At 42.2% G+C, this 27,135-nt stretch overlaps 2 protein-coding genes across 2 annotated transcripts in view; one reads left to right on the top strand and one right to left on the bottom strand.

The window, feature by feature from the left end:
- Positions 1-27,135, bottom strand: part of LOC130187443 (1-phosphatidylinositol 4,5-bisphosphate phosphodiesterase beta-1) — a 163,064-nt gene that overhangs the window by 114,439 nt on the left and 21,490 nt on the right. The gene's annotated exons all lie outside the window — the stretch shown is intronic.
- Positions 20,561-26,833, top strand: bmp2b (bone morphogenetic protein 2b). Its single transcript, XM_056405075.1, has 3 exons — positions 20,561-20,994; positions 21,958-22,325; positions 25,559-26,833. The coding sequence occupies exons 2-3, from the start codon at positions 21,971-21,973 to the stop codon at positions 26,470-26,472; spliced, it is 1,269 nt and encodes a 422-aa protein (XP_056261050.1). The 5' UTR covers positions 20,561-20,994; positions 21,958-21,970; the 3' UTR covers positions 26,473-26,833.

The raw sequence follows: 27,135 nt of genomic DNA, 5'->3' as shown, positions 1-27,135 counted from the left end.
AACGCAATCTTCTTTTTTCTTTTCTTTTTCTTTTCTTTCCACCAGTCCCTGTGGACTCAATATTTATGGTTTGGTAAAACCAACATGGAACGGGAAGTTGACCAACATATCAAGTGTCAAGGTCTTGTCAGAAAGGCCCTAAATTTGCATCATTACAGCTCATCCTCTAGGGAGACGGCGGGGCTAATTCAAACCATCTCCACACAGCTGGAAGAGAGAAGTGGGCTCTCTTCTGGAGAGAAATGAAATGGAGACAAACATGTTTTATGTCTCTTCAGCCATTTATTGTTTTCATAGTCATAGCTTGCCTATATGGCATTCCCCTAATCATCTTTAAGTTACACAATGTCCAATTATCATTTCATAACTGACATCTTGAGACAAAGCAAAATACATCATTGTGTCTAAATGAAAACCAGGACTTATCAGACCTCTACACCTCCCACTGTGACTTTACCATTTAGTGTGTTTGTTATGAGTAGATCTGCCAATCAGTGATGCACAAAGGGTCTATTGTCCATAGCCCACTATGGGCACGGTTCCAGAGAGGGCGTAAAACTCCTGTCTGCTCTGATAGCAATCTGTAGCTAAAGCCCTTCTCCCAATCCCTACACGCAGCAACAACCAAGTGTTGACAAAGCCTAGGCCACACTAAGATGCTGATCTAAGGTCAGTTTTGTGCCCCACAAATGGTTTCAAATGGAGGATTAGGTGGAGGTAAGCTGGTCATAGGTCTGTGCCTAAGGCCAGGTGTGGAGTTAGGGATCAGGCTTTGTGCTGTGGTAGAGCTTTTTCCCTTCAAGTGTGCCTAAATCCTTTTAAGAAAGAAAATGTTGATGTTTACATCCTAGCTGTGACCCCCTCTTGGCCTCTCTGCTCAAGCATTCCTGCCATAGCTGTGACATCAAGCTAAGCTTTAGGACACCAGAGGGATAGTGAAAACATTGCTTAATCACAGCCACAGGGCACCTGCATGATAACAAAGCAACCCCTTAACCCCTCTGTGTTTGTGTATGTTCCTTAATGCATGTATGTATATGTGTGTGTGTGTGCGTGCGTGCGTGCGTGCGTGCATGCGTGCGTGCGTGCGTGCGTGCGTGCGTGTGTGTGTGTCGTTGTTGCTGCTGCGCTCGGATGGCGTGGTCAAAATGTGCCCTCATACTTAACACATGGATTCAGGGTTGACCACAGCACATTAATTCTGAATGAATCAGCAGTGGGCTTGGGAAGAAATCCTGTTCATATAATCACATGTAATTCCACACAGATCAGGCATATTTATTGTACATCTGAAGGGGGATTCCTAACGTGTTAATCTAATATGCACTGAATGGAGTCGTCAAAAACCATAATACCCGGAAGGTCATGCAGTGGCCAAAAACTCACAAAACCAGGATCACCAGCACCAGGGCATGCAGCTATGACAGTTTTAACACAGTATACAATCTTAATCTGATGTATTTCCAAATCTGATGAACCTTGCCTCTACCTTTGAAATAAAATAGAAATAAAATAAATAATAAATTAGCCTGGAAAAAGGTTAAGTGCCAGGAGACTAACTTCAAGTATAATGCTGGTTTAAAAGTACTCAAGAGCAGATTTAAGAGCACATTAGTTGGTCAACAATGCTATATAATCAATATTAATGCATTTCCTGAGACCAGAGTGAGCAATTTTTGCAATCAGCATAGTTTTAACCAGAAGTCACAAAAGCTCCATTGAAAATCTATTTGATATTCACACATTCCCTGTCAGTACCATAGAAAAGCAACAGTTTGGATAATGTTTTCATTTGTGCGTTGTAAAGCAGCGTAGTAAATTTTGTTTTGTTGGTGGATGGCTGTGGGTGCAAGGCAGGGCTCTGGCTGCGGACTGCTGAGCTGGAGGAGATAGGTCAACACAGGTCAACCAAGTCCAGCTAAACAAACATACGCTATCAAAGAGGAAATTTCCTGTCCAATCTGCAAGTTTTCTCTTCACAGTGTACATTCACCAGATGATCCCACGGGATGAGACAACGGGTGTGTGTAAGTGACTGTCAGTTCAAAGACAATCTGATGATTGGTCACCTTAATGTATCTGCAATGGTTATTTTGAGATCATCAGAGTAAAGAGCAGAAGGAATCAAAAAAATCTTCAAACCTTTGGCTTTTTTATGAGAACTTTGAGAAATGTTTATATTATAAAAAAAGATATTTGATTTGCTTTGTTAAACTGAAAAACTGTATTCAAAGATATGGGCATTATATTTTCATTTCAGGCTAAGTTAGACCCAGAAAAGGGACTGCATGTGGCTGTGTCACACAGCAATTAACCACCAGTGAGGGTTTGGCTCTAAAGCCTTGCAACGTTTCAAATTGCTTCCCAGCCATAATTCCTCCATGCTCTTTGACTCAATTACCTGTCACCTCACCAGACAAAGGACACACTATGGAGGGCTATTTCGTATGCAGACATAGACGTACGTATACGCATGCACTCATACCACATGTGCATTTGCACACACACACAAACGCAGACGCACACTCTTACACACTGAGGGACAATACAATAGTTCTTATGGTTGCTAGGCGCTGTTGTAATTTATGGCGGGATTGGGTTGCAGGCTTAGCCCCGCATCAGTGTCTTCCTACCAGGTGATGAGCGTTTGCAGACAGGGCTTCAGTCCTTCTCCTCTAACTAGTGGAGATATTCAGCATAATACATGGTTGAGAGAAAAGACCTTAGCACTTGCTGAATGTTTGGAATATAAACAAGACAGAGAAATTTTATAAGTAAGCTAGTGGGTGGTGTTTTTCTATTGAGGCTAGCACAAAATTTTCTGGGCCGATTCAGATTTTGAATGGAATTTAATATAAATTTTAAGAAGAAAGCTGCCAAACAACTAGTAGCATGCTTGCCAACAATATCACATATTTTCTGAGACTGTCAAAACTTTTCTCTCAGTGTGCAGATTTTTTTTTTTTTTTAGATTGCCTTAACATTTTTTTCAAGTCAAGAGAAATATCTTTTCTGTGCTTTCAATTACACAGCACACCATGTTTTTGTCAATACATTTGGAAGGAGTACTGTTAAGTCTCGTCAGAATTATTGTCAGGATTATACTGCTATGTCATGGTGTATGATCCCTTCTTCTTTAACTGAAAAAGTCCAATGTATCCTCCAGAATGCTTGTATGTGTGTGTGTTTGCGTATGTGTGTGTGTGCGTTCTGTTGCTATGTCTCTGTGGTTGTGTACAGCAGTTACAGAAAGTACAAGACCATGCGTGTATGTCAATGTGTGTTCATGCTGTATTAATGTGTGTGTGTATGGTACATGTGCATATTACTGAGTGGACCTCCCCCGGCATACTGCAGAGATTTTTCATCACATGAAAGCCAACAGGGGGTGGTATGCATGCAGGGCGAGTCGCTTCCATCTGCCCTGTCCACTTAAATTAGTGGGGCCTCGCATCCAGCAGCATCTGGTTCCAATATGGAGCCAGGCGGAAGGGTGGGTGCCTCACTGTGCGGCGGAAAATACAGCCTACTGTACCTTTAAATAGCCCTCAGGAGGCTAGGGACGGATGCTGGCCCTATCGCCCTATCCCAAGATTCTTTGTATCTGGCCTAACACTTCTTCCCTTTGAAAGAGGACAAATGTACAATTAGGCAGGAATGCCTGCAATGCTGTTTTCCAAGCGTGTTTTCGCAGAGCTGGCTGGAGCAAATGGCGGATCGACTGGTGAGAGGTTACGCGCCGTCAACCTCCCTCACTGTTCCGCGGTGAGATGCACCGTCTGACCCTGCCCAGACTGGGTTTCTCCGGTTCTGCTGGTCCGTGTTTGGGTTAGCCTCTTGTTGTTCTGGTTCTGCTGCAGTTTGCCGAGCCAGGTCTCTGTCAGCACTCCTCTGTGGCACAAGCCTGTAAAGGTCCCTCCTCCTCCTCCTCCTCCTCCTCCTCCTCCTCTTCTTCTTCTTCTTTCCCTGGACGAGAGGCACTTCAGAGCTTACCCATAATTCCATCTCAACCATAATTCACACTGCGCGCTACCCTAACTAAAGGGGCTGTCTGTAACTACGGTGATTGCATGTTTGTCAAACGAATTGTCAGTGCAGCAGACTCAGGAGGAGGAAGGAGAGTAGGGCCAGAAACATGATGATGACACGCTTACACATAGGAACGTGCGCAGTAGTATCATCCTACAGTCCTATATGATGATAAAGACACCGCTGTCTAAACAAATATATACACACATTGCAAAGATGTAAATTGCTGCTTTATGAGTGGTAGTTTACTGGTAACAGCGTTTATAGGATGTTGAGAAAGATCAGTTACACCCCATTTCCAGTGGTGGAAGGTTTAATGCTACTGACTGTAACATGCCATACCTTGAGAATGTAAAGCTACTATCTTAGTATTGTACATATAAATAGTTACATGTATCAATGCTGCAATCACTTGATTGACTGAAATTATACTGACAGCGCAAATCTTTGTGTTCAAAGTACCTTTTGAAATGATTAAGATGCAAAACTACACTACTTTAAAGTGCTAAATATCATCATAACATATTTACATTACTTCCAGTTGGTGTGCAGAACACAGGGAAAAGATTTGATAAAAATACAGCTACTATACAGACACCCACAAATTGTTTCAGAGGCCCTCTGGAGGCCCTCCCTTGAATGTCCTGAGCACAGGGAGTCTGTGTTTCCATTAGCCGTGAGGGAGGAGAACATGGAGCGAGAAACACAGTGCCATCAGATAAGACTGATGACAAGGCAGAGAGAATCGATGACAAACTTTTGACAGCTTTGGCCCATGTCTTCAGACCTAGCCCGCCCGCTGAAATATAGATCGCAGTGTGCCTCCAACACACACACACACACACACACACACACTCACTGTCAGGTCTGCAGATACTTGTGTAATGTGTGAGTGATTAGCCGAGCAAACCACCGGAAAGCATTATAGTGCCCATGTCAGAGCAAGGATGGCCATCTGAAATATCTGGATTTTTTGTTTTTTATGGTGCTTGACTACGTGAAATATTACCTCTGTGTATCTCAGTGTTCACACTCACTGCTATTGTTACAAAGTCCTTGCCCTTTGACCTCATATGTTGGAGTGCACACATGCGCAGAGCAACAATCAAAGGGCATATCCAAAACAGCAGGAGGTTAAACTTTATCTTGGAATATTGAGAGGTTGTCACAAAGACTAATACTTATGTGAAACAGTCCACCACCCAAAGACAACTGCCACACTGAAACAAGTGCTAACCACCAGGTAATTTTATTAAGTTGTGACTTCCTTTCTTTTCCTTCCTTACATCAGGAGTTCAGAGGTCAAGAGGATCTGTCAGCAGTGACAGAGAGGATTATGGGTGTAGGCATTCCATTGGCAATCATTACTGCCCTCAGTCAACACCCGGTACTCTCTCTCCCTCTTTTTTCTCATCCTCTGTCTGTCTGTCTCTTCTCTCTCTTGTCCTCTGACAGACTAAGAAGCAATTAGTGTCACATTAGCGATATCCAAGGTATAATTCTTATTCATGCCAAAGCTGCTGCTGTTGTCCCGCCATCTTTTTTTAAAAAACAGATGCTTTGCTTGATTTACTGTCATTTATTTCAAACCTTTGGTTTTAAATCTTAGGAATCTATATATATATATATATATATATATATATATATATATCTTCAACACTTTATGAGTAAAGTCTCAGCTTTGTTAGCAGTTATCCCCAGAACTCTTACTCTACATTCCTGCTACATTACAATCACCTATCCAAATACAATACAAAAAGAGAAAGAAAAATGAGTGTGAGCAGCAATGTGAGGTTTGGACCCCTGCACTAGAACCCCAGCCCAGTAGGATTCCTCACATTCCAGCCCGTGCTGGAGCTAGAGCTGGTAATAGATCTGAGCAGGCCTGCTGGGCTCAGCGCATTGTGGCCTGTCTTCCTTTCCTCAGTTTTCTGCTTTGGAACAAGACAGCGTTTTTCCTTGTAGGACACCTTCCTGAGAACAGCCTCAGGTACTGACTTTCCCTCCCTCTGTCATCAGAAAAGCACACGTGAATACATTTCTTCCCTTCCTTTCTGCCATCCCTCCAGTTTCCCCTCATGAAACTGTAACAGGATAGCAGGAGTTTACATCACGGCAGAGTGAGGGGCTGGGTCTTTTTGACAGTAATGCAAGGGACACTTGTTTACCTAACCTTATGGGTCACAGTGCAGTTTAGCAGGGAATGAATGACTTCATTTTTAGGGTTTAAATTAAAGGGTTCCTCCTCTCTTGAACTTAAAACTGATTTTTCTGCATGCCTTAGAATGAACAAAGTACTCACTCAGTACACAGACCTTTCTACTCTGGCTGTAATGATACAACAAAAAAGGCAAAGAATTACAGTGATGGCAAGAATGTAGTACAATAACTCCCAAGGTTGCACACATTTGCATACAGTTATAACATCCATTAAAACCATTTTTGCTATCTTAGATTCGGCTAATGCTTCATACATATTGTAAAAAATTCTTTCATTCGCTCTGACATGGTGTCAGTTACTTCAACAGTTATTGGGCTACGCCATATTTGAGGGAAATTGCTACCTTATGCGCCTTTTAAAAAAACCACTGGGTTTTGAATGGGACCTTTTAAAAAGGGGGTAGTGTTTCATTTAGGGTTGGTGGTCATTTTGGCAATGTGATTTTACCACCAGGGAGCCTTGGAACCATTTACACTCACACATGGCATCAAGGCCTGCTGTGGTGGTGATCAAGTGCTTTGGAGATGCCTGGACACCATGAGAACACAAATTAGAGCCCATCTCTCCCGTACTTCCCCCACACCAAACTGTTCAGAGCTATAGGAGCACGCTCTCCCTCTCACTACAGCCTTTCATGCCGCTTGCTCGTCAAAGGAGAATTGATTAAAGGCCCTTTTAAATGACTTCCTTTTCAGAGCTATTATTTCCCAATAACCAAAGGAGAGCAGATTGAGATCAGTAGTCTAATCTGTTGTTTCCCTCTCCTTCTTATTGGTGTTTTTGTTAGAGCCCCGCAAAGAGCTCACCCCATTTTTCCTGTCAGTCATCGGGTTGTAATACTGGGGATCATGGATGTAACTTTAGACTGCTCAAGCACTCACGCACGGGCCTTTTTCAGAGAACATAGTGAAACAAGTCACTCTCCAAACCCTCTGACAAATAACCCATGCCACAAAGAGCCTGTAACTCTGCCGCCCAGGGAAAAATGCTTTGAAGCTGCAATAGAAAGGAGGACTTCTTCGCTGCGGCCAGTGCAGCACTGGGTGCAGCAGCTGAACTTCACAACAGAGGAGGCAACAGCGAACTCGGGAACAATAGAAATCCTTGAACTCTTTATTCTACAAACAGAAACACAGCTACTGATCTGGAGGTTAGTGTGATGGATTCTTTCCCAGGAGCCAAACAGCGGCTATTTCGCTGTCACCGGTAGTATAAAAGGCAAAGCAAGAATATGTTTGGAATGGCAATATGTCATGCTTCCCCAGTGCCAAATTGAGTTGAAAGTCAAGTTTAGCTATACAAACACATAGCAGATGGAAAGAAGAAATGAAAACATAAGAAGGGATAAGGACTTTTCATTCTATGTCAGCAGAAACACCTACAGTGTCCGTCTTCCTCAGGGCTCTAATCAGAACACACCATCTCCCTTCAACTTCAAACATTCCTGTAAACACCTGCTTGTATCTCACCTCTGCATCTGTGTGGGCAAATACCACCCATTGTTGTTTGTCTATGTACAGACAAGACTTCCACTAGCTAACTCCGGACAGTTGTTTCTTCTGTGGCCATGCATCACATCTCCTCTCAAGATGAAGAGCGTGTGGAGATGAAAAGCAGACTCACAGACTCTCTGGGGGGGGAAACCCGTTGTAAAGAAGAGATCTTCAGGTGAGAAATATGCGGTTTTGGCAAACAAAAGTTACATTCATCCAGGTGGTCCCAGACGCCCTATCCAAACAGAGGTCTTGGTCTGAGCGGCATCAAGATTGTGTAAAAACAATGCCACGGTATGCTCATATCTCTCACTTTAATGATTAATCTGATCAAGCCAACTTTTCATCTGTCGACGCCAATGTTCTAGGAGCTCTTTTGACTTGTCACCTGGACAAGTAATAACAAGAAGTGTTGTGTCTCACAGCAGACTCACAATCACCTTTCAACAGCTGAGACGCCTCTCTCTCAGACAATTGTAATATACTGTAGGGCATGATATTAATGGTTAATTTACTTCAAGATCATCATGATGACATGCTGTTATGTTTGCCATTTCTCTATGTCAAGCTGTCGCGTATAAGGAAGGTCAACTGATAAGTGAGGTTTGCATTTTAACAGGGATTCCCCTGTCCACTGCTTTCACTTTATAGTTACTTTGAGGTGCTATGAGTCAGGACAGACAATTTCAAGCATTTCAAGCACAGATCCAAGAACTGCCTCTAATACTACATTTTTAACATACACTCCGTCATTATGGTTTGGATTGGAGGCTTAGCACTAACTTTTTACTCATTCCTATGCAGGCTCTGTGCCTGCTCTCTCTCACCTTCGCCTGTTTCATGCAACTCTGCTCAACATGCTCTGCTTGCTCCACAAGTCACCAATTGACTGAATGTAAACGTAAATCCTAAGCTACCTTTGCCACTGAGGCGCGAGATGCTACTTTTCTCCACAAAATGCCGCTTTCATCATTGATTCCAAGCGTCAAAGCACCAGCCAGTTTTCAACCAGGAACCACAGATGACTTTTCTAATGGTGAAACAAAGCTGGCTTTTGTGCCATGGTTCTGGGAGGCCGCTCACTCTTGTCATGTACATGTGAAATTAATTAGGAGGAAATACTAAAACACTTGGGTGGAAATTGCTTTTCGCCAGATGTTCTACATATGAGGATCGATTTAGTATTCTTAGCATAGCAAAATGACTATATAACTTCTTTCCTTGCCTCTTTGATGAAAGCCAATCTGTCACTCAAGGCACATAAAAAGAAGTCTGGTTATATGCTACTGTTTGTTCCACTTTATGGAGTCTTAGGTAATGTGATTACTTAACCAGGTTAGGAAAATAGAATGTTTCATTCTGGGGTAAAATTCGACATACTGACAAGAGGCCCAATGTTCCTCAGTGATCCATGCATAAACCAAATGTCTTTTTCTTGTCCTTTGCCCCAAACACCAAGAGGCCAAATAATAAGAGATAAATCACTGTCAGAGGTGAGATAGCCATCGTAACAGAGGTGTTTAGGTATGTCAGCAGCTAACATCTCACATGTCATGCATATGTTCTTATTGTGCTTTGGAAAAGAATCAACCTTCGCACACGTCTGTTTGTGGTGCTGTTGCAAAACTCCATGATACAGATATAAAAACCACAGCGTGCAATGACAAGGCAAGAGCAAAGATGAACTGGGAGATCAGAAACTCTGATTTCTTGCCTTTCCGTTTACATTGCCTGCTCCACAGCACAATGTCAAAGTTGTGTGAGGAACAAGGGAACTACTCTGATATAGCTCACTACACTGCCAGCCTGACACATTCACACATCAAGGAGGAACAGTGCTCCCAATATGGTAGTCATCAATGAACTTAGTCATCGACTCTATTGTAACTGACAAAACACACCCTGAGCCTTTTTTTAACCATGCTCATTTCCCTGTGTAACATTTTCCTACTGATCAAAAGTTTCTGAACAACTACATTTTCCCACTTGTTATTTAAATTTACATAATTCAATGTCTCTGTGTTTCTTTTGACTCTTCGAGCAGCCATACACACTCTTCTACGCGCTCATTCTTTCTATAATGGATCAAATATTGTTTAGAAAGTTCGTGCTGCAAAGTTCCAACAAATGTGTTGCACTCGCAGGTTGCTCTGTTTTCACCTTCTTCCAATTCACACCGAACCAGCTCCATGGGGAGACTGGAGACTGTGCTTCTCTTCCATTATGTGAAACCGCTGTCTAATTCTTTTCTCTAATTATTTTTGCTGCAGGATGAACCCCTGACCAACCAGTCAGTCTTCCTTTTTCCCACCATTCTGATAGCACTACTTCCTGCAGTACAATTTGGTCCTAATAACGCATCAGAGGTCGTAGCAAAACACAGTTTGTTCGAACAGTGTCTTTGTACAGACAGAGGGTTTGTTAATCATCGACAAAAGTTGGGGCACCTGTAGAAATGGTTTGCATTAAATTTAAAAGCTTCATTTACTTTCATTGCTGCAGGAAAGCTGTAACTTAACCAATTTCTTAATCCCAGAAAAGGGCATGTTTTCTATTAAAGTTTTTGGTGACCTAAACATTTTATCTTGGGCAGTTCGCTTACCTGTGCACCATTTAAGGACTTGAACTGCTTAAAATTCAATTAAAAAAAATGAAAAAAGTCTTTGTTCTAAAACATTTGTCCATGTATGAGATTGAGTGAGCAAATTGTTCAGGATATAATACACCAGCCTCTGGAAGAGAGCTGGCCTGGCCATCTGAGGCAAAGTGACTCCACACCAGAATACAGCAGCTCTCCCCATAGCTTCTGTTGCTCTGTGTATATTCAAGAGAATCCAAGCCATCTGGAGTCTGTTTATTGTATTACAAATGACACATAATGGTAATCTGGCATGTGATGAGAGAGCGTGAATTACAGACAGGGGGCTCAAAACGGGTATTAACCTTCATTTGATTTCCTTTAAGGAGGACATTTAATTTAAGGCCACATTTTATCTACCTGATTATTCATTACAATAAGCTCACCCATAACTGTATGAAACAGGATAAACAGAGGAAACCGCCAATTAAATCACATTCCAGGGAAGATTGGGGGGCTTACTGTATACAGAACAGTTAGTTTAGTGACATAAATATTTACACAAACTGCCACGAATTAAGACAAATGTTACCAGGAAATAGGCTACATTGTGAGGGGCCCGAGCAAGGGTTTGTCTAAATTTATTTGCCTCTGTTGAGTCCCTATTTTTTTGAAAACTGTTTCCGAGTTTTTCAAAGCAAATGAAACAAGACAACTGTCGCAGCTCTGAGCAAGTCCATGATGTGCCTTTCTTTCGAACGTTGAAAGCATAATGTGATGTGAACATTCATTTTCCATTGACATTTACAGCAAATACTAACATGGATCATGTATCTCAAGCAGACAGGGAGAGAGAGAGAGAGAGAGAGAGAGAGAGGGAGAGAGAGAGATGGGCGGAGATATGAATAGTTGCATCAGACTGGCCCTAGTAGAAGTTAAAGATACATACTGCATGCCCAGGGAGTGGATGTCAGTTAAATGTTTATACAGCTGCTCTGAAGATTATTATTATCATGAAACCACACAGCTATAATGTCATTCTGTGGATGCCAAAGTACAATCAGGTCCTCCCTATAGCCTACTAGCCTCCTCTCTCCCCCTGTCAGACAACCCTGCTGTTCTGCTCCCTCCAGGCTGTATGGCTGGGATCAGACTCAGCACGACACCGTGATAATGAAATGTGACAATGAAATGGGTTTGTTCCGGACTAACTTTAACCATGTGAAAGCAAGTGTTTGCATTTTGCTACAGCTGTTTATATTTGTATACAGATGTTGTTGTTTTTTTCGCCACAGCCACAATACACAGCGGTTCTTATAACTGTGTAGGTGGTAAAATCAAGGGGAAGAAACAAAATTAATAACCGTATCGATAGGTACATTTTTCTGCCAACCACATCTTGTCATGAATTAAAGTTTCTGTCTCAGAAGTGACCAATTCAGCTTTAAAAGGAAACACAGTATTGAAGACGACATAAAGGGTGAGATAAAGGTTTTAGCAGCAGCATTGGCAGCATGTGATAAAATGTAATCTTCTGCTCTAATGAGGTTCACCACCAGTGTAGCATTGCTGTGAACAACCAGTTTCTCTCATCTTGCCCTTAAACCTGAAATATTTTTTTTGTTTGGCCTTATGGAGGCAGCAGAAACAAGCTGTAAACTCAACGTTGATATATAAACACCTTTTAAGTTCACGTGGCGAACTTGTTTCAGAACAACATTAGCATTCATTTGGAGTCATGTTTCTAGCTACGTGGCAAATCCTAATCCTACTGTTTAGCAGCGAAACGCTTGTCTATGTTTACGAGCTAGTAGCTGTTTAGTGCTAGGCAGGTAATGTATAGTAAATTATTCAGAGCTTTTTCGCTGAAAACGCTTGTTTGTTCTGGCTGAAATAGACACTGATGAGAGCTGTGAAAGCGAATCAATACCAATGACTGTATATAAAACTGCTTCCAACATCTCGATCGCCCCCAGGTGGCTGGCTGCAGTGTACGTCATAAACCCCGTCCCCTCCATGTTCGCAAAATAAAAAATCAAACTACACGCCAAACAAATTTTCCCCAAAGATGGTCTCTGTCATTTTAGGTAGTTCTTATCACACGTATGTATGTTCAAATTTTCATTTTTCCACTACGTTTGTTTTTGATTAGTTATTTGATTCTATATAAGGGGGTGTGTAACATCATGATTGAAAGCTGTGATAAATTCATATTTGGGTTGAGTGGGTGTATGGGCGTGACTTTGATACTGCGGCTCCACTCCCTGATCACTACTGCATAGACTTTGGCTCTAAATGACGTCACCCACATAAGATGTCAGCGCTCGTATCCGGGATATTTTGGCTTCATTTTTGTACAGCGGGAGGAAGAGGAGACAAATCGTCCATCTTTATATACAGTTATTGATCAAAACAGTGAAGTTATGGGCCATAAAAGAAGTTAAACTGGGGGGGGCGAGGGAACTGCAGAGTCTGTGTCGGTTCATCATTATGAGCAACGCCTTTCACCTTACACATAGTCATTTGATCCATTGTTTATATAAAACTAGTGATTACAACAGCAAATGTTAATATCAGTTGACTGTAACTGGGAAGGGAAATCGGAACACAACTTTCGCAATTCTTATTGGCTATTGGAGAAACATTGACAGAAACTGGATATAATCAGAACACTGAATTCTTTTTCTCAAAATTGGATGTATTAGGGATGGTTTTTGCTTTTTTAGTACTAACGAACTTCTTTCACTTTTCTAATATTATCTACATACAAAAAAAAGTGTCTTCATAGTTTTTGGTGTTTATGTCTTTGTGAATCTTTACCCTTGGCGATGGTGATGTACTGGCCTTGCTCTGTTTGATATATGATGCTCAGCTTTGTCTAACCTTCTCAGTATCTCACAAACAATAAAGGCCACACAGGCGACTCCTTACGTCATGCAATGGCCTAATCTCATCTTGTGAAATGGTTGACGTGGTTTTGGTGAAAGTGAGGAACATTTGAAGCTGCAGTGCATGTTATTGCTTATGGCTTGAGACTGCAGATGAAATATATGAGCAGTGTTGCTCTTTCATCTTATCCAGCGAGTGATTGAAAATGCTGTCAGCTTGTGTTTGCCTGTGAAGGTCACAACACTTCTATCAGGATGTTTCTATTTGTCTTTTTGGTTTCCCGAACCTTTAAAGGATCTGCAATCGCACGGAAGCAAGCCTCATTTCACACTGCAGTTTAACTTAGCTGCATACACATATTAACATGTTTAAAACTCAGAATCAGTAGCACTTACAGTACAAAAAGCAATCAACTGTTCCGACCACGTATCGCATTAGATCTACATAAACAACTATTAATTGAAACCATCTTCGCTGGAGATGTGTCAGCTCCAGATTCTCTCTCATGTATAGAAACTTGTTAAGTGTTTTCCTTCCTCCCCTGGCCTGTAAACAGCTGCTTGTGCTTAAGCAGTAAAATGTAAATCTTGACGCTGGCTGTTTACGTAGCCCAACCTTCTAATCAAGCAGACGTATAATTGAGTGACGCGTGGTGTCTTTATGAGTGGAGCTGCATTCAAAGGGCAGATCCCTGTATTTATGTCTCTCTCTCTCTCTAAAATGGAAGTAGATGCTTCTCATCCCAACTAGTTCGCCAAATGGAGCATGTGTTTATATGATTCCTATTGTAAGTTGTTAAAGTGTAAGGTCTGTACAGAGCTAAATGTTTCTTACTAGTAAACTGATTTTATAGCTGTGCGGTGTTATTACTGTTATATATTCACAGCACCAGGCATCGAACTGTTTTCACTTTGGCTTCAAAAGAAATTTGCCCCATAAACAAAACTCAATGTGTGCAATTTTCTGATGTGAGAGAGGTGATAGAGGACTTAACACCCAAAAACTCTTCTTTTTAGGTTTTAACAAAAGCCCTTCACAATATGATGAGTACAATGACATCCATACCAACTGTAGCAGGCATTCTTGGCCTGCAAACCACATATCTGGATAAAAGAGCAACCCTCACTACCTGATCAAAGCTCCCTTGTTCCCTATTTACACAGGAAATTAAAACACAAACAAATAAACACTGTGCCAATTTGCCAAATTATGTGCAACCAGCGACCAACCTCAACGTGCTTCTCAATATCTGAAACGTGCATGCAAGGTTTGGACCCTCTCTTGTGATCTCTGAGAGCCCATATAATCTGGAGGTGGACTTGTTGCTCAAATTAGTGGGTAGAGAAGTGTGCCACATGTTCAGTATCCATAAATATTGACTCTGGCTTTCTAGCCGGCCGTCTCTGACCTTGGTGGGTTTCCATTTCAGGACCAACCAACCAAGCAGTCGTGCTTCTGCTGTCAAACACATGTGGATTGATGAAGATTTTATTGGTTTCCTAATTAAAAAGACAACTTTGCTTGAGCGTAGAATTAGAGGTGAGTCACAGCAACAAATTGTTCCCGGGTTTTCTAGCAACATCTCTGAAGATTATCTCCTTGTAGGCATGTTTCTGTGTGTTAAGACTACAGCTGGCTGAAGACAGAGGAATGCAGGCCCGGTGTCTAGCCAAGTTGCTGTTAACAGCGGGTGAAAGGCTAATAGTTGGATCTGCAGTGTCATCTCAGGGCTTCGTCTGCCCCCTGACTCCTGGAATGTACGTGATGACAAGAGCAGGCCGCACCATCCACATCCAGCATTAACATGTGCACACGGTTACACACACACACACACACACACACACACACACACACACACACACACACACACACACACACGGCGCACATACTGTGGCATGCAAAGAAATGAGCATGTACAGGACCCTGGTGAGAAGAGGACAATAAACCATGTCTTCTTGTCCTCCTCAGGATGTACATATTAAAACAACAAAACACATTCTATCCTCATCTCCCTCAAAAAATAACCTCAAACATTCCCCCTTGAATAGATTAATTATACTTGTTATAAGTGTTATGTATTGCACATTGTTCTCCCTTAGGGGGGTTTCCATACAAGAAAAAAAATACATCTATTAGCTCAAGCAAAAGTACATGGTGGTGGTTCACTGTATATTGTTCTTTGGTTACCGAAGATGATTTCTGTAAAGGTGAAGGATGAATGGAACATACCAATGAAGAAATCTGACTTTCAGATGATTAGAGAAATATATAATATGCAGGCGAGGGTCTGCGTGTTTCATATTACAAAACCTTGTCTGGTGTTTGTGCTACACTAACCTAAATTCTAGCCCCATATTGTCTTGTCAACTTATCAAAGAGGGGCAATAAACTATGATGACAAAGGTCAGAACATGACAAAAAGAAAAAGGGACATTAACTAGAGATGGGACAATGGGATTCATCACAGTGATCAGTGGTATGAAAAATTTGAGTTTTGTTGTTCCTCATCATAGACGTTGAGGCCTCAGGGGTTGGCTCAGAAAACTGGTCGTATTAGTCCTTACCGCTGGAACAAAATGATTTTGAAGAACTCTGATTTAAGCTGATAACTACAGTCTATGGCTAAATAGTTGTTATGAGGATGTACAGATGCTCTGATGCATTGTTTTTCAACCCACCTGTGGGTCATGGGAGACTTTGAATGGATCACCAAGGGTTCACAAAATATTTAGCTCGTGTCGGCCGAGTATTCTCACCAACATTGATTACCTGCTTCTCTGCAGCAGCCCAAAAAGTTAAATGTTACTTTTTTAGTAAATATTCCTTATTAATTCTCCAGGTTCCTGTGTATTGTTTAAAAACTTTATTGAAACAGTGTCCATAAAAACTATACTAGAACTAGTATATGTTATACTGTATGTTACATGAAAAATCATATTCTGCACTTTGTATAACCCGGTTTGAGCTTTGTGTCACCTGGCTTTGTACATCCCTTAATGTGAATCTGTTCCCGCATGTATGCTCCTTATCTGGTAGTGTCTGCTAAAAACTAAGGTGTAGTTTGTCCTTGAACACACACCTGCTTCTTCTTGGTAGTTAGACAGTCAGGATGGCACCCAGAATTGTTCACACACACACATCCTGACCCTGCCTCTTTCTTTCTTTCTACACTCTTTGTTCGATATCAGTCTGCAGTTGCACTCTGTGTGACTGTACACTGATCCTTTGCAAAGCTCTTATTAAGATATACAAAGACAACTTGATAATTTTGTCAACTGTTCATTTTCAGATATCCATCACACACTTGGTGTCAGGAGTGGGATCGCACGACTGGGGGTGTCTGGACTCGGAGTCAAAGGGGACTCGCGATCCTGAAGCCAAATCTTCAGCCTCAACCTCCCCACAAAGACGGGTGAGACGGAGGAACTAAGACCCGAGGCCGGACTCACTCAGCGCTGCCATCAAAGATCCTAACTGGTGAGAATCTGAAAATTGATTTCTAAATTAAAAAAGAAAAAAAAAGAGAAAAATATCTGTTTTCTAGAGATGTCAAAAATATCAAGGCTGAAATAAGAGAGAGATTTTGGTCTACTAGTCCCAGTTTTTAACCAAGCTTATGTAGAAACCTGGAGGTGCAATGATGATGCACAGTACTCTAATGTGTGAAGTAAGACTCAGAAAAACGCGCGTAGGAAAAGTAGACAATTCCTCTGCTCCAATCACTCTGTTTTTGATCATCTTGAGAAACAACATAACAACATAATGAAATTGGTCACATTATTTTGGGCACACTAACATTGATTAGTTTTTTGATATTTTTAACGGGTGTACTTTGGAGATTAGTTGAAGACATAATTTAAATCTCCTACTAAATTTTTAATCTACCAAAATGGGTATTATCAACAGTAAATATCAAACAGAAGTTAACATGATGATGTGGATCTCTCCGCTCCAAACATAAATTACATGAGAGTGAATTATGGTGATTCATCTGTGAAACAAATAAAAATGTGGGTTACTGAATGTGGTTTTCCGAGCACAGGAAGTTTCAGTATTAGACAGCTAAATCGGCTGAGGGACAGACTGCAGAAGGAAAAAGAGACTGAGAATAAAAAAAGCAAGAGAAAATTCATAGTAGACTGGAAATCATTTAGTTTATGGATGGAAGAAGCACAAAGGAGGGACAGAAAAACACAGGCAGGGGCAGATAAAACCTCATATGTGTCTCAGTGTGTCAAAATGCAGGATTCCGACCTCGACTGTGCTCCGCCAAGAAGACGCCGTAACCCACCACAACAACATGATGAACCTGCAGCCCAAATCCAGGCTCATCAGACGGCTGATCCACCGCCATATTACCCCGGCCTTGCCCCATCTCCTGTTCCCCTCATCCATCCTGATACATACGACAACTTGCTCATTTTGTCAACCGTTCATTTTCAGTTTTCCACCACATTACAGAAATACTATGGAATGGATGTTAAACATAAGTGTGGGAAAGTCTGCACAGTGTATGCGCTTGTTTTGACAAAACCGCATTTTCACTTGAATAATGTTTCCTCTTCCTATAAGCTGGGGGGCAACACAGTAGAGCATCAAGAAATATAGCCAGAAACAAAGATTGTAAACCACTGTCCTAATGGTTCCTCAGTGTTATAGTACAGTCAGATGTGTGAGCGCCTCTGTCTTGACCTTGAAGTTATGGCTGCGACTTTCAGAGAGTATTTACTGCTATCACGAACAAACAAATGTGTTCTGGAAGGAAATAATGACACTAGTGATGGTGGTGGTCGTGCTGGGTTGACACTGTCTGGCTGAGTCACAGTTTAACCTCTCAGAGCCCTCCTCAGTAGGTCGTTCATTTGTGTTTCAGATAGCATATCTGTACATGCCCTCTTTGGCTGCCAGGGTTTCGCTCTGAGATGTTGTCCTTTCAATCAGCATGTAATTGGATCAGCGGCAGCGATTAGATAAGCATGATGTATCTGGCTCAAAACAATGATATATACAGTATCAAAGCCGCATGATCTTCTCAAACCACTCTGGCCATCACTGATCAACTGCCTCAACAGCCTTGGCTAGACACATTCCTCAGTGCTGGTCTAACACAAGCTGTGCCAAGACACACACACACACACACTCACAGTGTGCGTGTACATGCCCTCATAACACACACTTTCACATGCCCACTCATTCAAACCAAACACACACTTACATATACAGAAAGAAAAAGAGGGAGACAGCTTCACATAAAGCCCCCTCTTTCTAATCCTCTCACTCGGGTAATTAAAGATACTCACGGCTTAGTGTGTGAGGCCTTATCTGCCAATCTACAGCATCTAAATGCCGAGCAGCTTTTACCTGGGTTTGAGTTTAGAGCACTGGGTTCACCAAGTGGTGTTTTGGCAACAGCAGAGACCCAACTATCACTGCCAACAGATTAACACGACAATGGAGCAAATCTAAGCAGTATGAATGAATTAACATGTTCTCCCACACCCTGACTTTATGAATGAAGGGATTAATAAATTAATGAATGAATGAAGTGGAGTGGAGTGGAATAACTCAATTAGAAAAGGTTGAAAGAAAGTATGTGACAGTATACGTCACCTCTAATTGATTCTGGTAATTAAATGAAAAAGCAAAAACAATCTGGAAAACAAAATAAACATAAGCGATTCACCAAAACAGTTTAAAATCAAAAGTGCTTGGATCCAGCTAAGGGAAGGCCAAGACACAGTGCACACTGCCAGTCAGGTAATGGCATGCACCTACTGGCCTCTCTGCATTTTAATTGCTAAGTGGATGATCTGGGATTATCCCTCATAAAATGTTATTGTCCTGAAAGGAGACAAAGATATCTTGTGATCTCTTGGGGATTTAATCTATTGCCATCTCTGCGAAGAAAACAGGCCCGGTGCTTTGCCCAAAACACAGCCGCCTGCCCCACCATCATCACTTAATGGAAGTCACTAGAGGGAATCAGTGGGGGCTTTTCTTATGGAGATGACCCAAACATTAATGCTGTTGACTACACCCCACAGGCTAAAAACAACACAGCAATAGTTTCTCTCATCCCTCTCTGCCACTGAAGGCTTGCACTGTACAAATAAAGCAGGTACTCAGGTATCAAGCCTATAGATGAATCTTTCAACATGAGTGAAAAATATTTTACATATGTTAAAAAAAGATGAGATATACACCAGACCAAGCAGCCTCTTTGAGCCCAGAGAGTTTTAAAGTGTGGAGTTTTACAAAAAAGTAAGCGAAAAAAATACAGCCTTCCTGGGAAATTGATGGGGTTTCTCTTGAGACTAACTCACTTTGCTCTCACACCGTAGTGTAGATATGAGACACCCATATTTGCTGCCAAAATCTGCCACTGATATATTGATGAACTGCTGTGAATTGTAATGTAATGAAAAGATGAATCCAGCCGGTGGGAAGCATGGATAACGCAGCTCTGATGTCAGACACACATGAACAAGCACCCACCCACACACACACACACACACACACACACACACACACACACACACACAGTGAAGTTCAGCAGGAGGATGTGATAGTCCCTCCGCAGGCTCTAATCCTTTAAAACCACAAAATCAACACGTTGTGATGCCATTATCTATTGGCCTTATTCCAAAAGCTTAACGTGTTTGATCCTGCTATTAACACCTCTCAGCCAATTATCTATTTATAAAAAACACATGGGTTTGGGTGTTTTTTGCTCTGTGTGGTCAAATTCACAGGAATATTACACATCCCTGGGAGGGTAACAAGCCATTTTGATGTTATTTAAAAGCATTAAGCAAATAGGCGATTGCTATTCCTATGTATGGAAAATCACCCAAAAACACACAACTAAAAGCAACAGTATGGTTTTAACTGTTGACTTAACAACTATTTTTATGGTGTGACTTTCCAGGATATGTAAAGATGCAAGAGAAAAAGAGTTGCTTGTAATAAGGATAGAGATTATTCTCAAATATATATGCTGATGTCTTAAAAGTTCAGGGGGAGACAAGGATCATTGAGCAGGGGGGCAAAGGGGTCCTCAGTAATTTATGGAATAATTAAATTTCACTGAAATGTGAAATAGAAATAATTCATTCATAGAGACTGTACAAAAGTCACAAGTTACAAAACAAAACAAACTTTTCCTTTAGGCAAATCTTATCAAAATGGGGTTGCATGGCTCTAATGTGTGCTTATTTGACATCGTTAGACATGAAAAAGTCCTGAGCCTCCGGGTTAGTGGTCCGCAGGAGGTGCTTTATAGTGGGCAAATGATTGACAGCCCCTTGGTGACATCACTGTACGACAAAAAGAGTCGCTGGGGAAGAGAAGGCACCAATCAATTGAACCACTACGCTGTGGCGCAAAGAGGAGAGGTGACGCGCTCCCCGACTCTCAGCAACAAGGTCCAAAGGAGCGACACTTGAGTGCGCTTATCTCTCCAAAAAGCCAGCACGGCTCAACTTTTGTCTCAGCGAGTTGTTCTTGTTTGAAGATGTTCAACCAAGATGCTTTATACTTAGATCGGTCCTGCCTACGCGAGCCCGCTTCCTCATAGACTTAACATATTTTTTTTTTCTTTCCGTACTGACCAAGACCTAACCCGAACTGCAGCTGGTGAGAATATGTGCGAGAGGCGATCGGCGAAGGGCATGGGCTGTCTTTGGTCCCCCAAGGAGAAGCAGCGTGGATTAAACACGAATTAATGTGGAATTTATCGGAGCCCAAAGGTGGAACGACGACCGGACACAGCGCTTCCTCGTCAGGTAAAACAAGGCTGATTGGTTTTTGTTAAACTGTTCCAATATTCCCTAGAAAACGAAATCTTAATAATGTCAGCAGGTATGAAATAACTTCCGTCACGAGGAAACTTTTACATTACAGCTGCAACTCGTCTGTTACTCACTATATAGGCTTATAGGGTGTGTGCGTAAAAGTTAAAGCGTTCCCATTCTGAATGTCGGGAAAACACAGTGAAAAGAAAAATACAGTTAAAAAAAAAAAAAAAAAAAAAGTTGTTTCGTTGGGAGGTTGTGCTTCTCAAATGAGACTGATGTTTTTGATGCTTTTGATGTTCCTGTCCCGGGCTACATCTGGCCCTGGTACGCACGTCAGATCTAACACCTGCGAGCCTCTTGAAGTAACTCTATCCCTTATGATTATACATGACCGTCAAAGCCTCTGCAAATAGAGGCTTGTAGCACCGTCTGACTGCCTCTCCTGCTGCTGTGTATTTTAACTTTTTCCTCACTACATTCTTTCATGTTTCTTCTGTGATCTTTCGGGTTATGCCGACTTGATTCTTCTTTCCCTTCATATCATTTCACTAAACATGATTTCTTATCTTTTCTAACTGGAGACTTTTTGTCTGCAGTCTCCCCCGCAACTTTCTTTGATTTGTCTTTCTCGTGTCATTCCCCCTTTTTTGTTCGTCTCTTTCAAAACTTCCTCACCTTGAAATTTTCGCGTTTCTGTTCATGTTAAGATCAATCCTCTGTTTCAGTTAGACGCGCTATATTGCCGGGGGGCTTGCTATTCACAGCCCCTTTTTTGTTGTACTTCAAAGTGAAGAGGTGTCTTCCCTTTTTAACCTGCTCTCCTTCAATCATTCCTACTGTTTGGAGGGATCACACACAGTTTGGGGAATGCTGCAGTGAAGCCCCTGCTGTGTCTACCTCATGTCAATACCTCAGCGCCAGTGTATTGACAGAAACCAACTTTCTCCACAGGGACTGACTGATCATGGTCGCCGTGGTCCGCTCTCTCATGGTTCTGCTGCTCGCTCAGGTGTTGCTGGAAGGTGCTACGGGACTTATCCCCGAGGTCGGCCGGAGGAAATACAGCGAATCTGGGAAGCAGACGCCGGAGCAGTCGGAGAGCTTCCTCAACGAGTTTGAGCTTCGGCTTCTCAATATGTTTGGACTGAGGCGCAGACCGACCCCGAGCAAGCAAGCCGTGGTGCCGCAGTACATGGTGGACCTTTACCGCATGCACTCAGCAAACGGAGACCACAGCACTAAACGACCCAAGAGCATGGGGAAACACGCAGATAGAGCCGCCAGCAAGGCCAACACGATTAGAAGCTTTCACCATGAAGGTATGTATTAGTGACATACCTTTACCTGTCAGCCGGAGAGCTCATCGGCTCTCTCAGACAACCCAAACCTATATTTAAACATGACTCAGTGCCTTAAGACTGAACTTCAGAGTCTTCACTGTTTTATGGAGGGTTAGTCATTTACAGGTGACACGCGTCCAAGTTATTTGTAACTCTTAAATAAGTTTGGGATAGCTTGAAAATCACTGTCACGATTTACAAACAAGCATCTCATGCACGATTAAATTAACTCTCATATATGTTGTGATGCAACCTTTAACCAAACATTGCCCTGGCGGAGCTGTCACAGGCTTCAGAGACATCAAGGGGCGGTGGTATCCCTGGGGTAATTTGTTTCTTAATAATTGATGGTGTTTGCGTGGGCTCTGAAAACTGTTTTTCCAGACACGCACCACAGGAGCAGGATAAAGGGCGGTGTGCCTTTGCGCAGGTGATAGTCATCACCCCGTTACTTCAATAACACACGACATGACATTATACTAACACGCATTATGACAAAGTCATCGTGTCAGACTGAATTCTGAGTCATTTTTAACAGGACTGAAATTAGTCTTTGGTGAAGGGGGGAGGAGGGGTTGCGCGTCTTACTCTTTCCAAATCACCCCTCTCTCCGCGCTGTGCGCCATTACGCACGTTCCAATAACACCATAATTGCTCACTTAGTTTATATGCTGGATACCCACTGATTGTTGAATTCAGTGTTTCAGTTCAATTGCAAATTTTAGTTCCAAGGCAACATATGCTGCTCAGATGACTAACGGCCACACACCAGAGGTTTATAGGGCTGGGGAAAGTGCATTAATTCACCAGTCATACAGTATGTGTTTATACAATGTTATTGATGAGGTGGGTTATTCTAAACTGTCTTAAATAATCTAACAGGTGAAAATTAAACATAGCTAGCACTTTATTTAATTATTAAGTTTAACTGCCAAACAGCAGAGAGGCGCAGCTGTTCATGATATTAAAATAATTTATGTATGACAAAAAAAAAGATGGAACTTTTACTGTCAAACATATACCAACTGTATCAACCATTCAATTTCCTATGGCCCAGTTTTTACAACATACAAGTTACTGAGTCCATAGGAGCTCTACACAAAGTTCTTATACAGAGTCCTAAGTGTTTGAGTGGGGAAGTTTCCATCAGGGGTGAGTCAGAGGGGTGGCTGAGTGGTTGCTTGGGTGCTCTCCAGAGGCCTAGTGCAATGACACCCAGTGGCTACACTGACACACTACAAACAAGCCTGGCCCGGGCCAGTGAGGCTGAGTGACTGCTCCCTGCCCACTACTGGAAACCTCTGCACCCGGCCAGCACACACCTTTACACCACTGGCTATTACAAATGTGTTCTGACTGTGTTTACATGCGCTCCCTGGCTCTTTCATCCTATGCTAACAGAGCTGCAGAGGTTGTTAGTCTTCCCACGTCAACAGACATGCAATTGATGTCTGCTCCATATAATAAGCATGTATCTACAGATGTAAGTGCAGCACATCAAAGCCAACAGCCCTAATCATTCATCACATATGCCTGCTGATATTAATTTCACTCAGATAATTAGTTTCACTGCTATCAGTTTTCAGAAATTACTATTTTCCATGCCAAATAGAACATTTCCACTATTACACAGGAAGTGGCTGCCAGAGACAGGTCCGTGATGAATGACCCAACATTAGCCTTTATCTTTTGTTTTGGCATGCAGCACTAAGAGAAATTAGGAATGTTGATACACTCATATCTGTGGTTCACACGTTTTTGACAAGCCTCAACTTGTTCACGCAGCCGCTCTTTCAAGGAGGGAGATAGGGAGAGAGTGAGAACGCTGTTGTAGAAAGAAACAGAGAAAGAGTGACAGAGAAGGAGACAGAATGAAAAGAGGATTTGGGACTAAGAGAACAGAGGGAGAAAGGGATTTGGGAGCTGAGGAAGGAAAGAAAGAGGGGGATTGGGGACAGACGAGAGGGAACGAGAGACAGGGGGCTTTCCCACACCAAATGAGGAGTGATAGGCCTAATTGAGGTCTTTGTGCCTCTGGAGGGAGGTTTAGGATGAGATGCTGGAATTTCCTAAATGCCTCCTTTGAAAAAGCACAGAGTTCAAAGTTTGTGTTTATTTTACCACACCAAAAAGATTTTAAAAAGTGTGTCTATACATCATCTATGATCTTCATAAAGTAACAGTTCAAAGTGGGGCTGCATTAAAGAAGATTGCAGCCTTTACTTGCTTTGCACTATAGAGGGGAATACCAATGAATGAACTCAAGTATGTATACTTATATATATAGCCTACATATACTCTTGATGACTTAATAGTTTTAAAATAAAATAGTTTCAATAGTTTAAGCTGTTTATATAAAACATTGTATACGCACCTTCCCCTTTGCGGTCTAAACATTTTATCCAGAACCTTCATATTAACAGTATCCTGTCCTTCTCCTGGTATCAGCTTTTTAACAGTACAATATTTACCAGTGACATTTCTGAGCTGGTCAGTTCTGTAAAGGTTAATGCAACAGTTGGCATTTATGCTATTGTTTATCTAATCAATTGTAAACTGATTTCCATATTACTCTTTTCCATTTTGATCTTTGATCTTACTTCAATATATGATATACCTTTTTTTTCCATGTGCACTGATAGTGGGAATCGTATACAGCAGCTGATTTACATCGGGCAAATGTGACATTTTAAGTCAGGCTTACGAGCTTGTTTGATCTTATCAATAGATGGAAGCGTGCTGCTTTCATCTTCTGACATTTAACTAGGTAAATTTATGAGCATGACACTAAAGACGTTATAACATTGCGATGAGAATTTGCCTGCTATTACACTGAGTCATACATGCAAAGTGTTGATGTATGTGTTATGCCTGTATGATAATGGCCCACACCCACTCACTATAACCACGTGGCAGCTTGGCTGGCTACATAGAACGAAGGCTGCAAGTTGTGTGTGGGTGTATGTGTGTGTGTGTGTGTGTGTGTGTGTGTGTGTGTGAGTGAGAGGGAGCAAAAGAAACCATGTGAGAAACCATCCTTTCATACTTTCCAATCTTTCCCTGCTCACAGTGGATCCATGAAGCCAACTAGGCTCTAATCATAGATGTTGTTTCTCATTCTTGTACCATGCATAAATTCTGTTTCATCTCTGGCATGCATTTCATACCCCTCTCATCTTACACTATGTTTGTCTCTCCTCTGTCTTTTGTAGAGTCTATGGAGGCCCTGGCCAGCCTGAAAGGCAAAACGACCCAGCAGTTCTATTTCAACCTCACTTCTATCCCTGATGAGGAGCTCATCACCTCTGCAGAGCTACGTATCTACAGGGATCAGGTCATGGGAGCTGCAACCCCTAACAACAGCTCCAGAAACAGCAGCACTAGTGATAGTGGTCCTGCTGGGGGTTTCCATCGTATCAACATTTATGAGATATTCGGAGTTCCGGCCACTCATGGCGGGGAACCTCTGGCACGTCTGCTGGACACTCGGCTAGTGCAGGACTCTTTAAGCCGCTGGGAAAGCTTTGACGTCAGCCCAGCTGTATCTCAGTGGACCTCCGGCAAAGGCCACAACCATGGCTTCATGGTGGAGGTACTTCACCCAGAGGAAGGGGAGATGGATGGGGAGCATGCCAAGAAACGTAGTAGGCATGTCAGGGTGAGCCGGTCCCTGCACCAGGATCAGGACTCATGGCCTCAGGCTCGGCCCTTGTTGGTGACGTATGGCCACGACGGCCGCGGGGACTCAGTACTCCACACACGAGAAAAACGTCAGGCAGCACTCCGCAAACAACGCAGAAAGCAACAGCACAAGGCAAGCTGCAAGAGGCATGCCCTGTATGTGGACTTCAGTGATGTGGGGTGGAACGAGTGGATAGTGGCACCCCCTGGTTACCACGCCTTTTATTGCCATGGGGAATGTCCGTTCCCCCTTGCAGACCACCTCAATTCTACCAATCATGCCATTGTGCAGACGCTGGTCAACTCAGTCAACTCAAACATCCCCAGAGCCTGTTGTGTGCCCACTGACCTCAGCCCCATCTCCCTGCTCTACTTGGATGAATATGAGAAGGTCATCCTGAAAAACTACCAGGACATGGTGGTGGAGGGATGTGGCTGCCGGTGAGCAACTGACAGTGGTATGGATAGAAAGAGAGAGTGGGCAAGAAAGACTGAAAGAGGCATCAGAGGTTATTATGGACACCCGGTTTCCCAATGAAGACGTTTATTTATATGAAAGAAAAGACAAACAGAGCTATCGTGGAAGAAGAAAAACTATATATGAATATATTTATGTCTACGTAAAGTTGGGAAAAATAAATATTTTAATCAGAGGAATATTCCTTTACTGGTTTTGAAAATGTATTTCTGATGTACATTTCGAAATGGGTGCAATACCACATGAAGTATAATGCTCAGATTTTTATTTTGTATTTATTTCTATTATAACCACTTTATTTGTAAATAAATAATGTGTATTTATCGTGAAAAAACATGGTCACTCCAGTTTTCAAACTGCAGATCAGCTACAGTGAACCAGCCACTGTTGATGTATCTGTATCAAGGGCCAACATGCGTGCCTGACATGAATAACAAAGTTTCAAATTCTGACAGAAATTGGCTGCAAAAATATCACACACGACAAGAAACTCACACTACACTGATTGCAAACCAAGCATTGGACTCTTTTGGTAAATGTAATTGGAAACCAACAACAATAGAAGTGTAGAGAGGAAAGTGACAGGGCCAGGTCAGGGTGCCACTGGTGTAATGAACTGTAGTAGGGTGT

Source organism: Seriola aureovittata, chromosome 19 (genome assembly GCF_021018895.1).
Source record: "Seriola aureovittata isolate HTS-2021-v1 ecotype China chromosome 19, ASM2101889v1, whole genome shotgun sequence".
In the NCBI taxonomy this organism is placed as follows: Eukaryota; Metazoa; Chordata; class Actinopteri; order Carangiformes; family Carangidae; genus Seriola; species Seriola aureovittata.
This window is presented reverse-complemented; position numbering and strand designations above follow the sequence as displayed.